The 21,951-nt window shown below is 35.0% G+C and overlaps 1 protein-coding gene across 1 annotated transcript; it reads left to right on the plus strand.

Annotated features, from left to right (window-relative positions):
• The first annotated feature begins 11,097 nt into the window (after window positions 1-11,097).
• Window positions 11,098-21,427, plus strand: LOC146910997 (cysteine-tryptophan domain-containing zinc finger protein 3-like). The gene is made up of 14 exons (XM_085723682.1): window positions 11,098-11,678; window positions 12,805-12,877; window positions 12,973-13,103; window positions 13,258-13,656; window positions 13,743-15,013; window positions 15,681-16,093; window positions 16,207-18,026; window positions 18,104-18,264; window positions 18,474-18,634; window positions 19,136-19,296; window positions 19,455-20,142; window positions 20,282-20,445; window positions 20,564-20,652; window positions 21,247-21,427. Exons 1-11 carry the CDS (start codon window positions 11,496-11,498, stop codon window positions 19,647-19,649), a joined length of 4,968 nt encoding a protein of 1,655 aa, XP_085579808.1. The 5' UTR covers window positions 11,098-11,495; the 3' UTR covers window positions 19,650-20,142; window positions 20,282-20,445; window positions 20,564-20,652; window positions 21,247-21,427.
• Window positions 21,428-21,951: the final 524 nt, after the last annotated feature.

Raw genomic sequence — 21,951 nt, forward strand, 5'->3', positions numbered from 1 at the left:
AGATTGGTTTTCTCAAGTTTCACTTCTGGAAAACCAATTCCTCTGCCATTGTTCTTGTAAATGCTATAAATCATAGAAGCTACTCTACTTCTGTCAATGTCAGATATAATAAAATCTTCAAGAGCAATTTCATGGTTACTTAAAGGTTTTTCATTACACTTTTCTTGTAGCTTCTGTCATAAGAACCTGAGCTGATCTTCATATGTTTTACACATGAAGTCAAAGCCCCTAAGTCCTTGTTCAGAAGCTTTCAGATCCAGTAGAGTTGATTTTTGCTGCTGTACCAAATCAGCATATTTTTCTTTTAAATCCTTCAACTCATTGGTTCTTACTTCAAAATGTGTAAGAAGTTCTTTAAGTGACTCAACAAGTTCATCTCTGGGAATTTTGGAATATACCTCGTTTTCATCTTCTGAGTCTGAATCTGATCCAGCTTCTGAAGTTGCTGTTGCTACCAACCCAACAGCTACCTTTGCATCTTCATCAGCTTCCTCTTTATCAGATCCAGATTCACTTCCCAAATCATCCTAGGTTGCCATTAAACTCTGCTTAATCTGCTTCTTGAATTTGCTTGGTTTGAATGTAGACCTCTTTGACTTGTCCTTTGACTTTTCTCTTTGAAGATCAGGGCATTCAGCAATGAAGTGTCCAGGCTTCTTACAGTTGAAGCATCCCTTCTGATCTTCTTTCCTTGAGCTTCTGGAGTTACCCCTTCTGGCGAGAAACTTTCTGTTCTTCTTGGCCAGATACTGAAGTCTGTTTGAGAGCATGACCATTTCAACAGCATCTGGTTCAGAATCTGAACTTGACTGTTCTTCCTCTTCAGATTCAACCGCTTTGAGAGCTTTTGATGACTTGCCTTTGGATGGAAGAGCTATTGATTTACTCTTCTTAGTAGACTCATGTTCATTAAGACTTAACTCATGAACTTTGAGAGAACTAACAAGATCTTCGACACTTAAAGTGTTTAAATCTTTAGCTTCCTCAATGGCAGTCACCTTTGGTCTCCATCTGGCAGGTAAGCTTCTGAGTATCTTGCTTACATGATCAGAAGCAACATAGCTCTTCTTTAGAATCTGTAGCCCAGAAACTAAGGTTTGAAACCTTGAGTACATCTCCTCAATAGTTTCATCATCCTTCATCTTGAATAACTCATACTAATGTACAAGCAGGAGAGCCTTTGCTTCTTTGACCTTCTTGCTCCCTTCATAGTTTGAACAGAGAGAAGCAAACATAGCTTTAGCAGTGGATTTGTCACTCATCTTCATGTATTCTGCTTTGGGTATGGCAGTGACAAGGGCTCCTCTGATAATATGATGCTTCTTGTAGAGTTTTCTCAGTTCTGGAGTATGTTTCTTTCTATCCACAGCAGCTCCTTCTTCATCAAGGACTAAATCACCAACACCATCTTCCAGAATATCCCATAATTCTTCATCTAGGCTCATGATGTAACTGTAAAAGTTGGTCTTCCACCAAGAGAATTCTTCAGCATCTCCATTGAATTTTGGAATCTTCCCAACACTGGATTTCTTACTATCACTATAATCATGTGAGACATTTTTATAGCTAGTATCACCAGAACAAGTAGGAGGAGGAGTAGACATGTTTTTCTCAGATCTTTGACAGTTGCACAGTTAAGTGTTTCACAACAGACCAAGGCTCTAGATACCAATTGAAGGTGAGAAAAACACAAGAAGGGGGGGTTGAATTGTGTTTTGAAAAATTCTTCGTTTCTCCTAAAAACTGAACACACTGATCAGAAGCTAAGTGAGACAGCTTCTGAAGTGATAATCAGAATCTAAATGCAGCGGAATAAAACAGAGAGAGAGAGAAGAAGAACAACACAAAGCAATTATACTGGTTCCTTCCACAATCCGGAAGTAGTCCAGTCCCCCTTGCACTTCCAAGGAGATTTCACTAAGAGTAATATCTGATTACAATTGCTCAAGCACACAAGCAAGAGACTTCCTTTGCTCAAGCACACAAGCTAGAGACTTCCTTTGCTCAAGAACACAATCAAGAGACTTTCTGCTCAAGCACAACTGCAAGAGACTTCCTAACTAAACAAAATTACACAGAAAATTGTTTAAGGTTGAACACTTGATATACAATCAGAGGTGCTCACAATACAGATCAGATACAGACTCAATGGACTTAAGAATTTCTAAGATATGACTTTGAGACACAAAAATTCTAAGTGAATGTAGAACAATTTCAGCAGAGGTTTGACACTTGTAAAAATGTTGAGAGTCTGTCGTTCAGCATTAGCGTTCTTGCATTACCAAAACTCCAAGTCTTCACTCCTTTATATAGAGGTGTGAAAGAGACGTTGTGAAATTGCCAGCACACCAAAGAGTCGTTGTTTGAAGCTTGATCTTTCACCAATGATTTTTTGCCTGATTTGGTTGTTGTCCTATGAAGAACCAATTTGAAATCCATTCCTTATCCAAAGGAACATCTATGCAGGCGAAGCCGTATTCTGGAGTTGTTTTCTTGTCTTGTAGCGTGGACACAAAACAGAGTAGCGGAGAAGGTGGTTGTACAGTTCGTACAATAGTACAATGTCAACGCTTTCGTCCAAATTGCAAGCACATGCCTTCAAACACCTTTGAAATGACCGTTGCAATGTTCCACTAATTTTCTGCTGTGTTTTCGAATCCAATAGACAGCTTTTGCAATTTAGATTCTTCAATCTTTGAATCTTTTGCAAATTCAGTTGATCTTTAGCTTCTGGTGAAATGACTTCTGATGAGGCAGCTTCTGATGATGCAGCTTCTGATGGTGCAGCTTCTTCAGCTTCTGATGATGCAGCTTCTTCAGTTTCTGATGATGTGGCTTCTGGACCTCTTGTCTTTAGGAGCACTATTCTTCAGGAGCACTATTTCTTCAGGAGCGCTTTTACTATCTTCAGGAGCAGCTTGACTTCAGGAGCGCTTTCCACTTTCAGGAGCGTATTGCCTTCAGAATCGTCTAAGCTTCATTTTCTTTTGCTCTTTATTTGCTCATTCAGAACCAATTAATGATGTAACTTTTTAACTGTGGTCCTGTACACTTGAACAAATATTAGCTAGTCCAATTTACAATTTTTAATACCTTGTTATCATCAAAACTCTTTGAGGTTCATTGTTAAACACATTTTGTTCCAACAATATTTGAATATTAGAAAGTGTGCAATCGATCAATATGAATCATTGAATGAGAAGTTACCGAAGTATAATCTTAGCACAACTTTCTCTTTTATTTTCAACATGTTATTTACAATTTTGTTAAACAAACAACTTTGCTTTTTAAATTTGATTTGAATCGTGTGTAAAGAGAATAGTCTGAACTAATGTGCGGTCTCTGTGGTCTTATACGTAATTTTTTAGAAACCGGCACAATATACTTATAAGAACACTTAAAATAATTTTTCTCTCTTCTTCACTTATACATTTTTCTTAATAAGTGTGAAACGAGCAAATGACTTACTTAATTTAGTACGGAGAGAGTACAATTTAAAGCATATCTTACGGTTGATATACATTTGTTGTTTTTTCACATTGCAAGTATCGTACGAAGAAGCTTTTTCCTAAAATATTCATTTTTTTGAGAGGTTCCCTAAAAGATACTCCTTCCGATCTCGTATGTAAACAACAATACAAAAAAAAAATACCATAGTCTAAAATATAAGCAAAAGTCGACAATAATTATTATATTTAACGACATTATTCCAAACTATCCTTAAATTAAATCCACTATATTTTTTCATATTTTAATGTTTTCAACAATTTCCAAAGCACTTTTAAGGGTAAAATTGAAAATGGTATGTTTTTTTTACGACAACTTAAATGTTTTTAGACAGTTTTTTAAAGGGTATTTTTTTTTTTTTGGTTCTTTGCTTACATATTATAAGACCGGAGGGAATAATGTCTCCATATGAGTGACGCATTCACCTTGTAAATTGGTTTCTGTAAGAATGAGTTATGTCATATACAAAAAATTAAAATGAGCAATTACATGAGACAAATTATACTACTATTACCAGTGGCGGAGGGACTGGGATGGCCTATGGAGGCCATGGTCCCCCCCCCCCCCACACACACACACACACACACACACATTTTTGATTTTTTTTTATATACTACACAACTAAACTATATTAAAATGTTTCATAAAATATATATTAGGACATGGTCCCCCTAATTAATCTAATTAAAATGTTTACCATGTTACTAGATTAATTGACAATTAATATCATTATTTTATACTTCATATTATTTTAAATTATCTCATATTTCGTAAAATATATTGATACAGTCATCTCCACAAACACATTTTAAATAGAATGAACCATAATGAAATAGCTTTGCAAAATAAAAGACTCTTTTCAAATCAAAAAATAAAGAGCAAAGTGAAACCTAAAATAAAAATATGGGATAAAAAAAGGGTCATAGTGATATGAAGTTCGACCGATAGATAAGTATAGTCTGACCAAAACTTTAAATTACATACCTTTTGTATTTGAAAATTAATTATTTTAATCAAATTATATTTTTTGTTCGTTCAAAAAAAATATTCCTTATACTCAACCCCTTAACTTTAAATTCCTCGCTCCGCCCGACTAATACATAAGATTAAGTTAATGAAAAAATAAAATTAATGTATTATTTGATATTCTAAGAAAATTTGCCAACAAATATTGTGAATCAAGTGGTTCTTTTACCAACCCCAATTGATGCAGATGGGCCTGATGTCATGGGATGGGAAGACACTAATACTTATAAGTTTACCATTCAAAGTGCTTATAGGTTGCAACATGGAGACATTCATGCCTTGGAAGGAGATTGGAATTCTTTGTGGGACTGGAAAGGACCCCATCGCATTAAAACTTTTATCTGGCTTGCAGCCCAAGAGCGCATCCTTACCAATTTTCGTAGAAGCAAGTGGGGAGTGGCATATCTCCAATTTGTTTTAGATGTGGGAGAGAAGATGAAACTACCATTCATGTGCTCCGAGATTGTGTCTATGCAATTCAGGTATGGCTCCGCCTAGTTCCATCTCATTTCATAACTGATTTCTTTACTTTTGATTGCAGGGACTGGATTTTCAACAACCTCGGCAAGCGTGGCATATGTGCAACTACTAAGAACTGTAAGACAATTTTCATGACATCTTGTTGGTTCTTATGGACGTGGAGAAACAAAGCTATCTTTGAAAATGATTTTCACCAGCCAAACAACCATGTCATGGTGATCCAAAACTTTACTAAACAGGTAGACTTTTTTTCAGCTCTTCCGCCTCATCGCGATCTTCAACAAAAAGAGACGATCTGCGTGGGTTGGGATAAACCCCCTGAAGGTTGGATAAAACTCAACAGTGACAGTGCTTGCAAAGGTGGTGGAGAGAATTCAGGTTGTGGTGGCCTTTTTCGCAGCTCAGATGGAAGATGGCTAAAAGGCTACATTAGAAAGGTTGGAGTGTGTGACGCGCTTCATGCTGAATTGTGGGGCATGTACCTTGGTTTGGATATGGCTTGGCGAGAACATATTCCACGACTCATTGTGGAAAGCGACTCTAAACTCTTATTGATATGGTTACTGGTAGTTGTATGTTTAGTGGAGCCATTCCCACGTTGGTGCGGCGTATTCGCAACCTTTCGACTTTAGATTGGCATGTCCAGTTTCGTCATACTTGGAGGGAGGGTAATCGTTGTGCTGATTGGCTGGAGACCTTTAGTCTTTCTTTAGACTCTTTCGATGTTACTAGATTGGAGTATCCACCTAGTGAGCTCCATATATTTCTTTTTGATGATATTTCTAGGACTTGTTTTCCTAGGCATGTTCAATTAGTTTTGTTTTCTGCTGGGCCTTTGGCCCTCTTTTGTACCAAAAAAAGAAAAAAAAAAATATAAATGTGTGAGAGACACGTAATATGAGTAGGGGAGGGAAGTACATAATTTCGACTATTTCCAACCTCAACTTTGACCTCTGTCTTGTATTGATATGCACGGTTGCACGAGATCTTATTTAAGTTTGTTATTATCATGTGAAATAGTATGCTTGACAATTCCTCATGCACCTGTCACGTAGAAAATGTTTTGAAGAATCATATCAACTTTGGTGTGTTAAAATGTTAGTGATTATTTTTATTATTTTTTGATATTAGTAATTGTTTTTTATTATTTTGAAGGAAGTAATTATTATTATTTTGTGACCACTCTATTTTTACATTCCTTCTCTACAATGTGCAGTACACTTTAAAATGCAATTCCTAATTCATATGGCATATTCTTGCTATATGCTTGGAAAGAGCAGTGCTCTATTTTGGGATGTGAATGTGGCTATTGATGAGTGGATGCAATTTCCATCACTTTCAACTTCAAGTACAAGGACCCCAACAAAAGCATGAAAGACTAGTACACTACACTCACGTGTAAAATATTCGTGGTGTGCTGGTCATTTCTTTGTCATGGTCAATGCAGTTGCGGCCTAGCTTAATGAACTTTATCAGTTTATCGCCATTTTGAATCTTCATATTCTTACTATTTTTTCCAATTTTGAATCCAATACGTACTGGTGGTGAAGGACCTGAAGGTTATTTTTAAGTTAAATAAATACAATCCCTCAAAAGAAGTTAAATAAATACAAAAAATATTGTACCCATTTTTTTTTTTTACAAAGAATAAAACGACTAATTAATACCCCAATTTATACTGTTATATATACAAGCGAAATGTATAAATAAATAACAATATGAGGAGCTGTTTTTATTTGTGTTTTATATATTTATTTATGAGCTTGCTTAATATAATGGGTAACCTTTTTTTTTTTTTTTGACAGAATAATGGGTAACCTATAACCAAATTTTTTACACTGTAATTATTTATATAAATAAAAAGGTATCAGGAGAAACATGAGGAGCTGTTTTTATTTGTAATAGTATTTTATTTGTGAGCTTGTTAATTAATGAAATTAAACCCATTCATATACTACATGTTTGTCCATTACTTATTTTTTTTGTTTGTTTTTGTTTTTGAAGCAAATGGAGCGTAGATAGAAACCCTTTCCTACACCTTATATATATTAAAATGAAAATAAAAGAGGCGACATAGTCCCTGCGAGCATAACTCAGCTGACATGGACATGCATTGTTATATGCAGGGGTCGAGGTTCGAACCCCAGACACCTCACTTATTCATCTTAAAAAAGATGAATTCTAACTACTAGACTACCTGACAAAAAAAGACGACATAAACATAACTCGGTCAAACCATATAAACTGCCCTAGCGAATATATAAACAATTCAAATACAACAAAAATGCAAATACAACAAAAATGTCTAAAGGAAGCCAAATCAAACACACACACTCCTCAAGGACTATCCAATGAACTTGCGTACACTCGCGTACAAGCGCACAAAATCAAGCTTTCACGTCTCAAGATGGCGAATAAATTAACCGCCAGCTTGGAGAGATTCAACAACCCTATACGATAATTGTAATTAAATTGATATCATTTTCTTTCCTACAAAACACTCGTATCATTTTCTGAAATTTTCACACTTTTAATTATAATCAAATATACTTTGTAACACATTCCCTTAAAAATATTATCCAAACTTTTTTTTAAAGAAAAATATTATCCAAACATAAACAATACTACGCACACTCATTAAACCTAAGTTTACGAAAAAATAATGCTAGCTCAAACTTACTTTTACAGATTTTAATCTAGAGACGCTAAAATTTTATATTTTTGGCATACTTAATTTATTTCAATAATTTTTTTTCCAATAAATCCCCTATTAAAAAAATCAATAAAATAATGGAGTAAGTTTTGTTATGGAAAATATTTAAAAAAATCAAACCATATTAAAAAAATCAATAAAATAATGGAAAATATACAAGTTTTGTTATGTTACTTATTTATATTAATTGTAGTTGAGAAAATTAACAATAATAAAAAAAAGACAAATATCTAAATTGATTGCATTACCTATTTATCACGATGTAGTTGAGAAAGTTAACAATAATAAAAAATAGAAAAATATCTAAATTAATTGAATTACCTTTTTTTTGGTGAATTGCATTACCTATTTATCACTATGAATATGATTTCCCTGTGATGAGATTATTAGTGGCCAGATTAGATTCCTTAATAATATATCCGGTCTTAAATATATGTAAAAAAAAATTCTTAAATTTATTAAATAACTGATGTATTTTGTCTAAATTATAAATTTGATATACAACAATTATTGAATGAAACGAAGAAACTGAATCGTTTAACGATGCGTCTCTGTAAACTTAACTCAGTTGGTAAGGACAATGTTATAGAATCTTAAGTTAAATATGTTTTTGATTTTTATAAATATTACGATCGTTCGTTTTAGTTTCTCTAATTTATTTTGCTTTCCATTCACATTTTTGTCTGTGATTACCTTTCATATTTTTTAATAAATTCTTGTTGATATATTTAGAATTTTATAACAAAACCTTCTAAAAAAAAATTCTTTCAAAAAAAAATTATTATTTTTTAACGAAACACGAATATTAAATATGAATTTATAAAATATATTTAACTCACAACGTATTAAAAAAATTAAATTTTTTTAAAAGAGAATTTTAACATGACCGCAGGAAAAAAAATCAAAATTTTAAAACCCTAGTTGTCACCACCTATTTTCTTATTGTCTACCGAAAATAGGTGATTTAGGTTAATTTTGACTAAAAATCACCCCTTCCAATGTTTTTTCTTCTCTTTTTAGTTAATACTAAGTGATTTCCACATATTTTTAGTTTGCTTATGGTGATTTCGTCGTCTTCGCACGACTTTGTTTGTTTTGATTTCATGTCTTTATGCTGTGTGTTTTTATTTCCTATCTTAATGAGGCGTTTATTTGATTTAGGTTTAAAGAATAGTTTTGAGCAAGTGCAGATTCAATCAATGATTTTAGCGTAGTGAACGTTGCAAATCGAGAGACACAAGTATTTCACATACTTGATTATAGTAATATTTTCAGGCAAAGATGTTTTGTCGTTTTATGTTATCAACATGAATCCCGTGAGTTTGTTCGCATATCCTTTTTGTGTTTAGCGACTTTGAATTTGTATTATATTAATGTACTCTATCAACTTGAATGAATATTGTTATTTTTGTAATTTTTTTTAATAATACACATGATTTAACTAAAAAACATGATGAAGAGCTTCATACAAGACTGATATCACTTAGAATACATTTTTTAGTTAGGAAATCAGATGCGGCGTCAAACTCACAAAATTTGTCGCAAACTAACCATCCAATCTTTACGAAAAAGGTGTTTGATAGCCATGATCAAATTTCTATAGTTGTGATGTACATTCAAATTCTTTTAGATGAGATCAACAACAATAATTGAACAAGAGAGAAAAAATTATGCTTATTTATTTAATTAAGTTTTCACACTACAATTCGTCAAAAAGAAAAGTTTTTCACAATACAATATTTTTATTTTTTGACAAATTTTACAACACAATATGAAGCCCTGTACGTGATTATTAAATCAATTCAAACATTTGCCTTTTGCGGTATATATACAAACACAATCACTACAAAAACAACATTCCATGGCATTATTCTCCATCAATATAAAACTCGTATACAGCTTTCCAACCAAGAAAAAGGTGGATATTAAGTAACTTTCAAGTACATTTTTATTATAAGCAAACTTTCAAGTGTTTCTCAGCTAATAAACAATTTCACAAGTAAAAATAGAAATATAAAGTTGTGAAAAACAATTCGTCAATTCTATTGGTAATAAATCCAAACAAAATTCAACAATTCAAGCACTATCTATACTCCAATATTCTTTGCTCGTTTAGCATATGACATGTCACATGTGTTTATCCTTTGTGGAATCAAAATTCTATCACTGCACACCACACCATGATTGATCGATCATTCCCCAAAAATTTAACAAATTCACCAAACCAACGAAAAACATGTTTAGATCCCGTGTGCTTTCGCGATTCTCATAACTTTCAAAGATACGGTATCCGTATTCATCTATTTTTTTATATAAATGTACAAGCACACTATTCGTAAATAATGTACTACATCCGTCTCTAATTATAAGACCCTTTTGAAAAAAATATTTGTCCCTTTTTATAAGACCCCTTTGGTGTTTCCAAGTACATTAATTATTTCTTTACCAACATACCCTTATTTATTTTGCATCTTTTTCTTCAATCAACAATAAATATTATGTTGAAAACATAAATTAACTCTCTCTCTTAAGGATAAAATCGTAAAAACAATAGTAATTATATACAAATTTAATACTACAACCAACTTTCTTAATCTCCGCAATTTTGGCAAAAGGATCCTATATTTAGGGACGGAGGTAGTACGTTTTTTTTTCTTTCGAAATGTACAAATTTTTGGTTAGAGGCATTCATAAATACAATTGATTCCACATTCATTAATTTTTTTTGTTAGTAATAAATAACATAGTAAATGCCGTATTTGCTTAATCAGAACTTTTTCGTCTCGTAAACTTAACTCAGTTGATATAGACAATACATAAGTATATGTAAGATTGGAGTTTGAACCCAACCACCACAAAAAAAAAATCACAATTTCATCATTAAAAACAGAAGAAAAAAAGTCATTAAAAAAAATTAACCTAACAAATATATTTTCTGAATAAATAAATGTAAGAATGTCTTGAAAAAAAAAATGTAAGAATGTAAGGTGGGAGTAGTAATAAATATGAAAAGCGGCAGAGTAAAAAAGAAAGAAAAAAACAAGGAAGGAGAGGATAACGAATAAATGATAAAAATGGACAAACAGGCAAGTTAAAAACACGCGCGAAACATAAGCGCGTTAGTTAATGCGCTGTTTTTCTTTTCGGACAAGGTAACAGGATAGGAATGGTTTGAAGTAGAAACAAACATAATAAAATAAAATAAAATAAAAAATAAAAATCAATAAATTCCATTCCAAAGGGTAAAAATTAGTTTCCTTAAATCAACTATCTTTCATCTTTTGTTTTTTCTCTTAAATTATTATTGTTTCTAACGAAAAATAAATAATTATTATGATTAATTAAATAATTAAAAAAAACGCGGCTGCTGTATTCACCAAAAACAGAGAGAAGAGAGAGAGACAGACAACAAACACAAACTCTGTTGTGCTGTTGATTCGATCGTAGCTACAAACAATAACATTCAAACTTTCTTAATTTTCAACACACGTTTTTTTTCTTTTCATTTCTTTTTCGATTCGCTTGTTCTTAATTTTATCGTAATTTTTTCATTTTTTTTTTATTTTGGTTGAATTTGAGGTTTTGATTTCTACATAATCGTGTTGATTATTATTATTTTCAATTATCGGTGGATTTTTGTTTCTGAAGAAGAATGGATCGAAGTTGGAGTTGGAAGAAGGTTTCTCAATGTGAAGGTTTAAGTTGGAGGGTTTGATTATTTTTTTATTTAATTTTTGTGATTTTTTTTTTTGGTGAATTTTTTGTTTGAATGATTTCTGCCGGAGATAGGGATGAAATAAAGGGATTAGGGTTAGGGCTAGGGTTAGGGTTGGGTAGTAGAAGGAGAGAGATGGTGGAGTTTGAGCTTGAAGAAGGTGAAGCTTTTTCATATCAAAACCGTGAACAAGATTTTGACACTACCGTTGATCCTGATATTGCCCTTTCTTACATTGTAAGCCTCTTTTTACTTCCTTTAATGTGTTCTATATGTTTTATTTTGTTGTTTACTAGTTTCAATATTGTCTTGTTTTACTTTCTTAGATCTATGACTTGAATTTAATTTGTTTCAATTCAATGGTTGGTTGGTATAACTTTGATGATGTAATTCTGTATTTTATTGTGAGTTTAATTGATTTCTTGTCTTATGAGTTTTATGGAAGATTTTGGTTTTTGATTTTTTGATTTTTTTTTTTTTTTTGTGGTTTTTGTGATTTCAACTTGATGCATTGAGTAGTTGAAGTAATTTCTGACCAATTTGTTGGATCTGATTATGGAAATGTTACAACGATTATGTGTTTTTTTACTTGCATTTTGGGAATACTGTTTTCCCATAGATTGACTTGCATATACAATGTTCCTTGGGAACTGAAAGAGCGCGGAGTAGTTTTGTTTATATTTTCCTTTGTAATTACGAGACATGAAATACATTTCTAACCATTCATGCTTCAAAAAACTATTAATATTTTGGAAATTATGTGTGTTGACGAAATCGAGGAACTTAATTAATTTGAAATTTAATGCGTAACTTTGAGGTCAATAATAAAAACATTGAGTTTTGCTCTGTCCGTCGTTGCTTTTGGGGATGCTCTTTGTCTCCATATTATTACTTTTCTTAATACCTGACTTTGTTAATTATGAAATTTAATGCGAACTTTGAGATCGATGATCAAAACATCGAGCGTTGTTCCGTCGTTGCTTTAGGGGATGCTCTTTTGGTTCCATTTTATTACTTGTCTGAATCTCAGACTTTGGTATTTATGAAATTTAACGCAACTTTGAGATCGATAATCGAAACATCGGGTGTTGTTCCATCTTTGCTTTAGGGGATGCTCTTTGTTTGCATATTATTACTCGTCTGAATCTCTGACTTTGTTAATTATGAAATTTAATGCCAACTTTGAGATCGATAATCGAAACATCAAGCGTTGTTCCGGCGTTGCTTTAGGGGATGCTCTGTGTTTGCACGCTATTGTCCGAATCTCTGACTTTGTTAATTAGATTTAGTTTTTTCTTTTGCAATCAGTCATTCTTTTTTCTTTTCTCTCGATGATTTCTGATTTTTTTTTATTGTACTCAAGGATGACAAACTTCAAGATGTCCTTGGACACTTTCAGAAAGATTTTGAAGGTGGGGTGTCCGCTGAGAATCTGGGTAAGTTTTTAACTTAGAACCATGGTTCATCTCACATTGGCCTTACATAATAAATAGGTTTTTTGTTCTAATGATATTATGAAATAATATTACAGGGGCAAAATTTGGTGGTTATGGATCATTTTTGCCTACCTATCAGCGCTCTCCTGCTTGGACTCATCCAAGGACTCCACAAAAAAATCATAGTCAAAATTCACCTAGATCTCCTAATAACTTGCACTCGGAGGTACATTTATGATTCTAGAATGAGGCATCGATGTTTGTGGCACATTTTTTTAAAAACAAAATTATTGATTCTATATAAGATTTTAAGACTAGCCCTTGCACTACTTTTTCGTTTTCAGTATACTCGATATTAATTGATATTGTACTATATACAGAGTGGACAAGTGGATGCTGTACAATGTTCAACCGGAACTCAACTATCGAGACTTGGCCCAGGTTCTGCTACCTCCTCGAGGCTGGCTGCAATTAAGGGACTCTCTTTAGATGATGGAACAAATAACGAAAATTGCATGGCAATCACTAAGGCCGAGGCATTAAATTCTAAGTATCAGTCTCTGAACACGAAAGCTGCTAGCATATCAGAACAGAAGACACTGAAGGTTCGAATCAAAATTCCTGACGATTTGTCAACACGGAAAAATGCTGCCATATACAGTGGACTTGGTCTAGATGGGTCACCATCATCATCACCGGATGACAGCCCCTCAGAAAGTGAAGGAATTTCTCGCGGCCCTCTAGATGCTCCCTTTGAATCTCCGACCAGTATCCTAAAGGTGAATTATCTGCCTGCAATTAGATTCTCTATTTTCTTCATATTGAGCTTGATTAGATGTATTTTTTAAATGGTGGCCTGGAACAGATTATTACAACCTTCCCTGAGCCGCTGTCGCCTCTTCATGATGATCTCATTGAATTAACTGAGAAGGAAGTGCGTACCAGAGATAGCATCCCCGGTCCTGTTCATATAGATGACCCCCAAAGTTCCGGCATGTTACTTAATGAATCCAATATTGTCAAAGGTGACAGAAAATTGTTAGGAGGGAAAAAAGTGAAGCCCCTAGAGGATTATGAGTCCTCGATGGAATTTAAGGGTTGCAGTAAGAAGAATACTCGTAATGATGTGGGAAGGCCGTCAAGAAAAGAACAACAAGCTGCAGATGCATTGACTATGGAGGAATTAGTTTCAAACACCATGAAACTTCCACTTTTGTCCAATTTGTATTCTCTCGGTGAAGACTCGGTAAAGGACGTCGATGGGCCATGTAATTCACTGAAGGAAGCCAACAAGGGTGTGGTGAAGGAGAAAACCTTGTCAGACCAAGCACAAAAGGAAGGGGTGGATCAGGCATCTGCCGAAGTGAATGTTTTTTCTGAGAGGGCAAAAGGAGGTTCTGGAAGGAAAGTTGTGGGAGACAAGGTTTTGCTCGATGACACCAAAGTTAGGGCAGCATCAAACACTGAATGTGTAGAGCCTCCTAAGAAGCCTAACCAAAAAAGAGGTAGCCTGGGCGAACAAGACAGTACGACATTGCCTTTTGTGACAGAACATTCATATCATGCGGGGAAGAAGAAATCAAAGGGAATTCATGACACCATGATTATCGAGAGGGAAAAAGAAAACATGAAGGTTGGATCCTCTTCGATCCCCAAAACAAAAAGGAGTACTGATGATAGTTATACATCAAGAAATGAAATTGAAGATGTCAAAGTACAAAAGGGTTCTGGGAAGGCTAGAGATGCTTATAGAGATTTCTTTGGAGAATTGGAAGATGAGGATAAAACCGATTCGCCGGAAACCCCTTATGAAGCTAAACCGAAGGACTCTGAGGCGGTTGAGAGGAGAACGCCAGAAACAAATCTTGGAGCAAAGGAGACATCAGGTGGTAAGAAAATGGATAAGTCGTTAACAGCAGAAGTATATCCTAGAACAGCCACAAATGTCTGGTGCACTGGAAATGCACCTAGCACTGATGCAGAGAACGGAAATGGGGTTCCTGCAATGTTGCCTCCTGTTGAGATGGAAGATAATTGGGTACAGTGTGACAGGTGTCATAAATGGCGTCTTCTTCCTGCTGGCACAAATCCTGATAGCCTACCTGAAAAGTGGCTGTGTAGCATGCTTAATTGGCTGTAAGTTCTAATTAATTGCTTAAAGCTTTTAAATATATTTGTTCATGTTTCATTTCATTATTAAAAATACCAAGAACTAACAAAGCTTGGAGGTAAATTGGAAATAGTCTTTTGAGATGGAGTGTGATGCTGTATCAGAGGTTTGATCCTCCACTAAGCTACATATTTTCTCCTGCTGAAATGTTTGCTCTTCCAGTGCAGTAAAAATGTGCTAACAAAACTACATTAGATGTTAAAATATAATTGGAATTGGGAACTGCTTATTGACTGTGCTGGATAACACATTATATTGTTGATTATGCTGAATAACACACTAGGTAAATTAAATTTTCTCTTTCAAATTGTCAGAGAAATAACATCAAACCAACAACCATTCATGTGTCTCTACCTGAGTTTAAGTTTTTTTTGGGATTGTTAGTTCATGGTATCAAAGCCTTTACTGACAAGTGGTCTAGAGCTCAATCCTTGCTACCTTCATGATTTTAATAAAAATCTGAATTTTAACTTAAGGTAAATAGACTTGTATGTTATCCATGTTCAAAATCAAAGGGCTCTTTTGTGAAAAGAGGGTGTTAGATTAGTATGCATTCTGTGCTTTTATGTAGCAACTTAAGCTTTTGAAATAGTTTGTTTATGACACAGGAGTAATATGTGCATGTTTATGCAGGCCTGACATGAATAGATGTAGTTTTAGTGAGGATGAAACCACCAAAGCTCTTTTTTCTCTATACCAAGTGCATTCTCTTGATGCTCAAAGCAACCCGCAAAATATCTCGGGAAGTGTTATGGTGGGAGGAACTGGGTCAACTTTCCAGCATCCTGGTCAACGCCATCTAAATAATGATATGCATGCTGTGCCTGGTGGGAAGAAAAAAATTGTGAAAGAAATATCATCAGTGAATGCAGTCATCACTGATGGCATTTCTCATCCTTCATATTCTATAAAGAAAAACATGCAGTCATCAGTGAAAAGTAGGAGCTTAAATGATGTAAACAAATCTCCGGTTGTGAGCGAGGCTGATGCTCCAGGGGAGAGACACAAAAATAAGCCGAGGATGCCAGAGTACAATTCTGATAGAGGTTGATCTGCATATTCACTGTGCTTAAAAATTCTGTATCAACTGATATATAGGCACTCATAGACCTGTTAAATTTGTATAATGTTATCTTAATTTCTGAATATTTGTTTACAGGTGATGCAAAGAATATGAAAAGCAGGAGGGATCCTGATCAAGATTGTTCGAGGCCATCCAAGAAAGGTAAGACTGACAAGGTTCATTCTGCTGATAAAGACTGGATTCCAGAACAGAATGGAACCGGTAGGAAGATCAGTCATAGCTCAAACAACACTATGCCAACCACTTCAGCTGGCAAAGATCGACCTAGACAGAAAGGCCGCTCCTCATCGAGTGACTCCAAATTTAGAAAGGACAGGCCACCAGTTTCTGCCGAGAAGAGAAACGATAAGGGCCAGGGTTCCTTGGATGAGGGGTCCCTGGATTTGGGAAATTATGGTTCCATTGGTAGTGTGAAAAAGAGGAAATTGAAGGAGTATCAGGATGCTCAAACTCGTAGCACAGGTAATCCTCGGCCACACGAGAGTATAATTTCTGAGCATGAGTTCAGCAACTCCAGGAAGGAAAAGAAAGCAAGAAATTCAAGATCTGAAGGCAAAGAATCAAGTGCCAGTAAAGGCAGTGGCAGGACTGACAAAAAAGTTAGTCACACAAAGAACCAAAATTTCAGGCAAAATCCTGGGAGCAATCATTCACATAGGAGCATGGATGGAATGGACAGTTCAAAGAGGGACTTGGGGTCTGTGCAGGTTTCTGTTGCAGCCACTTCAAGCTCTTCTAAGGTCTCTGGATCACATAAAACCAAAGCCAGCTTCCAGGAAGTGAAAGGCTCCCCTGTGGAATCAGTTTCTTCCTCGCCTTTAAGAATTTTAAGTACAGATAAGTTTTCAAACAGAGAAATTATGGGGAAAGATGAGCCTCATAATACTGCTGCTGTGGATAGTCCAAGAAGATGCTTAGACGGGGAAGATGATGGTGCAAGTGATCGATCAGAAACGGCCAGGAAGGACAAATCTTTCACCATGGCCCACAGGTCTGATTTTCAGGGCAAGGGTGTTGATCATATGACAGATACTAAGCCTAAAGGTCAAACAAGCAGCCATTATCCCGATAGTGGTGCTGAAACTGTGGCCCTGGAATATCCGGCTGCAGAGCAGATTAAGCATCACGGCGAAGATAGGACCGGTGTTTATTATGCTAACGATAATGTGTCTCATGCAAGGAAAACTGGCACGCAATCAGGTTTGGAGGAAAACAAGCAGGGCTGTAAGTCAGAGCCCCCCAAAGTAAAAGTCAAGAGCTCTAGTTCTCCTAGTCAACTGCCAGATCAGTCTCCGCTAAATGAAGCAAATGATAGGGATGAAAAAGTTAAGTTGGAGAAGTTCGGACTCAATCCTGACCAGAATGAGAATATTGCTAGCAAGAAAGACCTTGCAGTAAAAAATGAAAGCAGGAAAAAAGAGAATCACGTAAAGAGGGAGCATGACATTCAAGAGGTTCGTATTGATGCACCATGCAAACAGGAACCATTACATGCTCCCAGTAAGACTCAGTTGGCAGACCGTGATACCGGAAGATCTTCAAAGAGGTCTCTTTCGGAAAGACCTGATCAAGAAGTGCTTGGAAAAGGGAAGTCTCAAGTTGAGACTTTGATTCATTGCCTGCGACCAGCCGCTAGTTCCCAAAAAGGGAATGTAGATATGGAAGTTGATCCGGCCAAAGTTGATGATGCGTCAAAGCTGCAAAAAAAACAATTTAAAAAGGCTGATCATATAAATGGAACTCAGCATATTGGGTCCAGAAATCCTGCACTTAATGGACACAGGTCCAAGGATCCCGATGCACCTAGTCCCGTTAGAAAGGATTCATATAGCCATGCTGCTAACAATGCTGTGAGAGAAGCTAAAGATCTTAAGCACCTGGCAGACCGTCTCAAGGTTTTTGCACAGTCCTTTTAGCGTTTAATGTTTTTTCTCTGGGTGCTTGTTTTACTAACTTTAGGCTTATCATACAGAATTCTGGATCCACTCTTGAGAGCACTAATCTATACTTCCAGGCAGCCCTTAAGTTTCTTAATGGAGCCTCTCTGTTAGAATCTGGCAACAACGATAACGCTAAACATAATGAGATGATTCAATCAAAGCAGATGTACAGCAGCACAGCTAAATTGTGCGAGTAAGAACAGTTTTTCCCTGTCACCTTGCTTTAACTTGTTTTAAGGATCATATTGTCGTCCTTGTTTCCAATACTGGTATAAAACATTCTTCCATTTATATTTATTTATATACAGGATGTAAACATGATTTCATACCTCATGTGATTGATTTATTGCCTTGTATTTTTCTCATAACATCATCTTGATGTCGATGTTTTACATTTGGTAGGTTTTGTGCCCATGAATATGAGAAATCAAAAGACATGGCTTCAGCTGCCCTGGCCTACAAATGCACGGAGGTGGCATATATGAGGGTAATATATTCTTCGCACACTAGTGCAAACAGAGATCGGCATGAATTGCAGACAGCCCTGCAAATGATTCCTCTTGGTAAGATATCATGTTGTGTTATTTTTACGGTTTCACAATGCAATGATTCTTTCTTCCTGAACTCTTCACTTTCCATTTGATCTCGTCCAGGACATCCTACCAAACCATCTGTTTCTGATTAGTAAACATATAATATTAATCATAGCTTCGGCATTTGTAAAACTTTATGATATTTTTGTCAAAAAATTATAGCGTCATGCGCATTATGACAGGTTATCTGAACATTGCCGTTATGACAAGAATTTCATATAGCAGAATGATGGATACATTATCTATTTTGTAAGTTAATGTATGAACAAGAGAATGGGAAAGAGACAAATAAAAACAGGAATAAGCTAAGTTAAATTTAGCTCATTTGTTTGCTACTTGCTAACAAGTGGAAAATATGTTTTCCTTTAATCACATGAACGGGCTACTCACCTTGAGATTATGGTGGTGATGAGATGGATATAGATAAAACTCTTAATATTTTTTCGTTTTGGACCTTGTTTGATTTGTCAGGTGAATCTCCATCATCATCAGCCTCTGATGTTGACAATGTTAACAACCCTACAGCAGCTGACAAAGTTGCCCTATCCAAGAGTGTCAATTCACCCCAGGTTGCTGGAAACCATGTTATTTCCGCACGGAGTCGTCCGAATTTTGTGAGGATACTCAATTATGTAAGTACATAGTTCTTTATAGAAGGATGATATTAATAAAACCCATCCCATTCAAATGTTGGAGGATATTGTCCTATAAAACTTTAAAAGCTTACTTTGTTTAAGGCATCATATTGGGTAGCATGCCAGCATTGGAATTAATGATGTATCAATTGCAGGCTCAGGATGTGAATTTTGCCATGGAAGCCTCAAGGAAATCACGGAATGCTTTTGCAGCTGCAAAGGCAAGCCTGGGCGTTGGCAAGAATTCAGATGGTATTTCCTCTATCAAGAAGGCCCTTGATTTTAGCTTTCAAGATGTGGAGGGGTTACTACGTTTGGTACGGCTTGCTGTGGAGGCCATTAACCGTTAAAAGGTCCGATTAGTCATGAAATGATTCTAGCCCATAAGAACACATGTTTCTTTTGTCATGTATAAAACCTCCAGCGACAAAGATTCAGTTATGAAGGGCAGGGTTTTATTATGTTGGATCTTCAATCAGTCTTGCCGACCGATGAAGCTATTACTGTCTCCACCTAGGTGTTTCCGTATGCTGTGAAATCTCTGGCAAGCCTGAGATGGTGTGGAGGCATTCAGAAGTCAGCTTCTGTAAAGCAGATTGTGAGCAACTTTGATACATCAGGATCATTAATTGAAGATATGATTGGTGGATATGGATAGATTTAGAAGTTTTGAAATTAATTGCCATCTTTTGTTCTTCTCATTTTGGAGGGGTTATTATTTTTTCAATCTGTAAATGTGTAAAAGTTGTAACTTCTGGTGAAAGGCAGCCATTGATCTTGCATTGCTTATACCAGTTGGAGCTGCACTTACTCCTCTTGGTCATCAAGGAGAGTAAGACTAAGGTGAACATTCCTTTGATTCTTTCGTTTTAATACATGGACATTCATGTTTTCTTTGTAATGGTAGATGCATGTTCCATTTCTGTAACTTTCATTTCTCAATCGTCATTTTTTACTGATTTGAATCATGACTTATTTGCAGGTTGTCTTCTTGTCTTGTACAATTTTGGGATTAGTGGTAGAACTATATTTTTTTTCTCAATTTCTTGTGGATAGAGAACAATCGGAAAACAATAAAGGAAGGATGTACAGCAAGATTTTTTTAAAGTAGGTCATTTATTTACGGATGGTTTTTCACAACTTAAGGTATACGTGTATTCCTGGTCCAGTGAAACTTTCTTTTGGTAGTTAGTTAGCAAAGTGAATGGGAAGGCATCTCTAACTCTTGGTCGCATTTCACCCTCTTTTTTTTCTTTTCCTGAAGCAACGGAGTCGATATGTAAATATTATAAACTTAGTAGAATCAGGTCAGAGACAGCGCAGCTGGTGGTTGCCTTATGCAGAAGCTGATAGGTACATTTTCTATCACTTTTGCATGATCTCAAAGTATAGTTACTACTTTGTGCAATATTTTAGCATAAAAATGAGGGTTAATTAAGTAAATGGTCCCTGGAAATATTCAGAATTTTGTTTTTAGACCCTATAAAATAAAATCAAACTTTTTAGTCCCTATAAAATTTTCCATCAGCATTTTTAGTCCTTATAAAATTTTTCCATCAGCATTTTTAGTTCCTGTCAAAAATTTCCATCAACATTTTGGTCCCTAAAATGCTTAAGGAAAATGTCACAAGGACTAAAAAGTGTGATTTTATTTTGTAGGGACTAAAAACAAAACTGTGAATATTTATAAGGACTAAAAACTTAATTAACCCTACAAATAATAAATTTCAGATATATTTTATCGTTACTTCAACATTGAAAACTAGACATCACATGAGTATTATTTTTTTTTTTTTACTAATGATTAGAAAACAAGGGAGAAGGATACAAATTTTTAACATATCATGTTCGTGCCGGTGTATGATAGCATCGTATATTCTAGTTGGCACTCTGCTTGAGCTTTTGTGGTAGTTTTGATTCGAATCTCAAAAATGTATTTGTTTGCAGGTGAGTCACCGAAGCAAATTGAAAATGGAGCTGGAATTTAGCTGGCGAACTCTGTAACTGACCTTAATGGAGTTTTTTTTCTTTCCATTGTCAATAGTATTTAGAATACAAGTACTATATCTTATCAACAGCTGCTTGGATTGAACATTCAAATTAAATATTAAATTTTGACTCTTGCCAAGTTGCCTGCATAGCTGAACTTATTTTTTAGAGGAAATTTTTTTTATAATTCTACAATGAACTTTATAATTTGGACAGTTGATAATTTTGACTCTTACCATTGGTAATTTGTTCAATTTATTATGGTGTGCAAACCAAGTATGTATATTGTTAGGTTTCAAACACTAGACCTCTTGATGATTTGATGGAGACATGTATTATTTTGAGCCTGTTTGTTCAGCTTTTGTTTTTGAATGAAAAAACCACTTCTATTTCTTTTTATTTATTTATTTATTTTAAAATACCTCTTAATATTTTTTTCATCCGTTATGAGGATCTAAATTGTTTTCTTAAAAACTACTTCAAACGAGGAGTTGTTTTTATTCTATTTAAAAAAGATGATTTCCATTTAGATAAACGAGTGCAACAGCTTTTGCTTTTTTTGGTGGTGGCCAGGAATCGAACCCCGGACCTTGCATATTTTATGCATTGTCCCAACCAACTAAGTTAAGCTCACGATGACAGTTTTTGCTTTTTATTAAAGGA

Source organism: Medicago sativa, chromosome 7 (genome assembly GCF_051527215.1).
Source record: "Medicago sativa cultivar Bolivia chromosome 7, Bolivia_mono, whole genome shotgun sequence".
Classification (NCBI taxonomy): Eukaryota; Viridiplantae; Streptophyta; class Magnoliopsida; order Fabales; family Fabaceae; genus Medicago; species Medicago sativa.

Excerpts from the sequence above, each read along its gene's own strand:
- LOC146910997 (XM_085723682.1), top strand. The coding sequence starts at position 11,496 with ATGATTTCTGCCGGAGATAGGGATGAAATAAAGGGATTAGGGTTAGGG. Across the intron at positions 18,635-19,135 it reads CCTGCAAATGATTCCTCTTG|GTGAATCTCCATCATCATCA; the intron begins GTAAGATATCAT and ends TTGATTTGTCAG. Across the intron at positions 19,297-19,454 it reads TTGTGAGGATACTCAATTAT|GCTCAGGATGTGAATTTTGC; the intron begins GTAAGTACATAG and ends TATCAATTGCAG.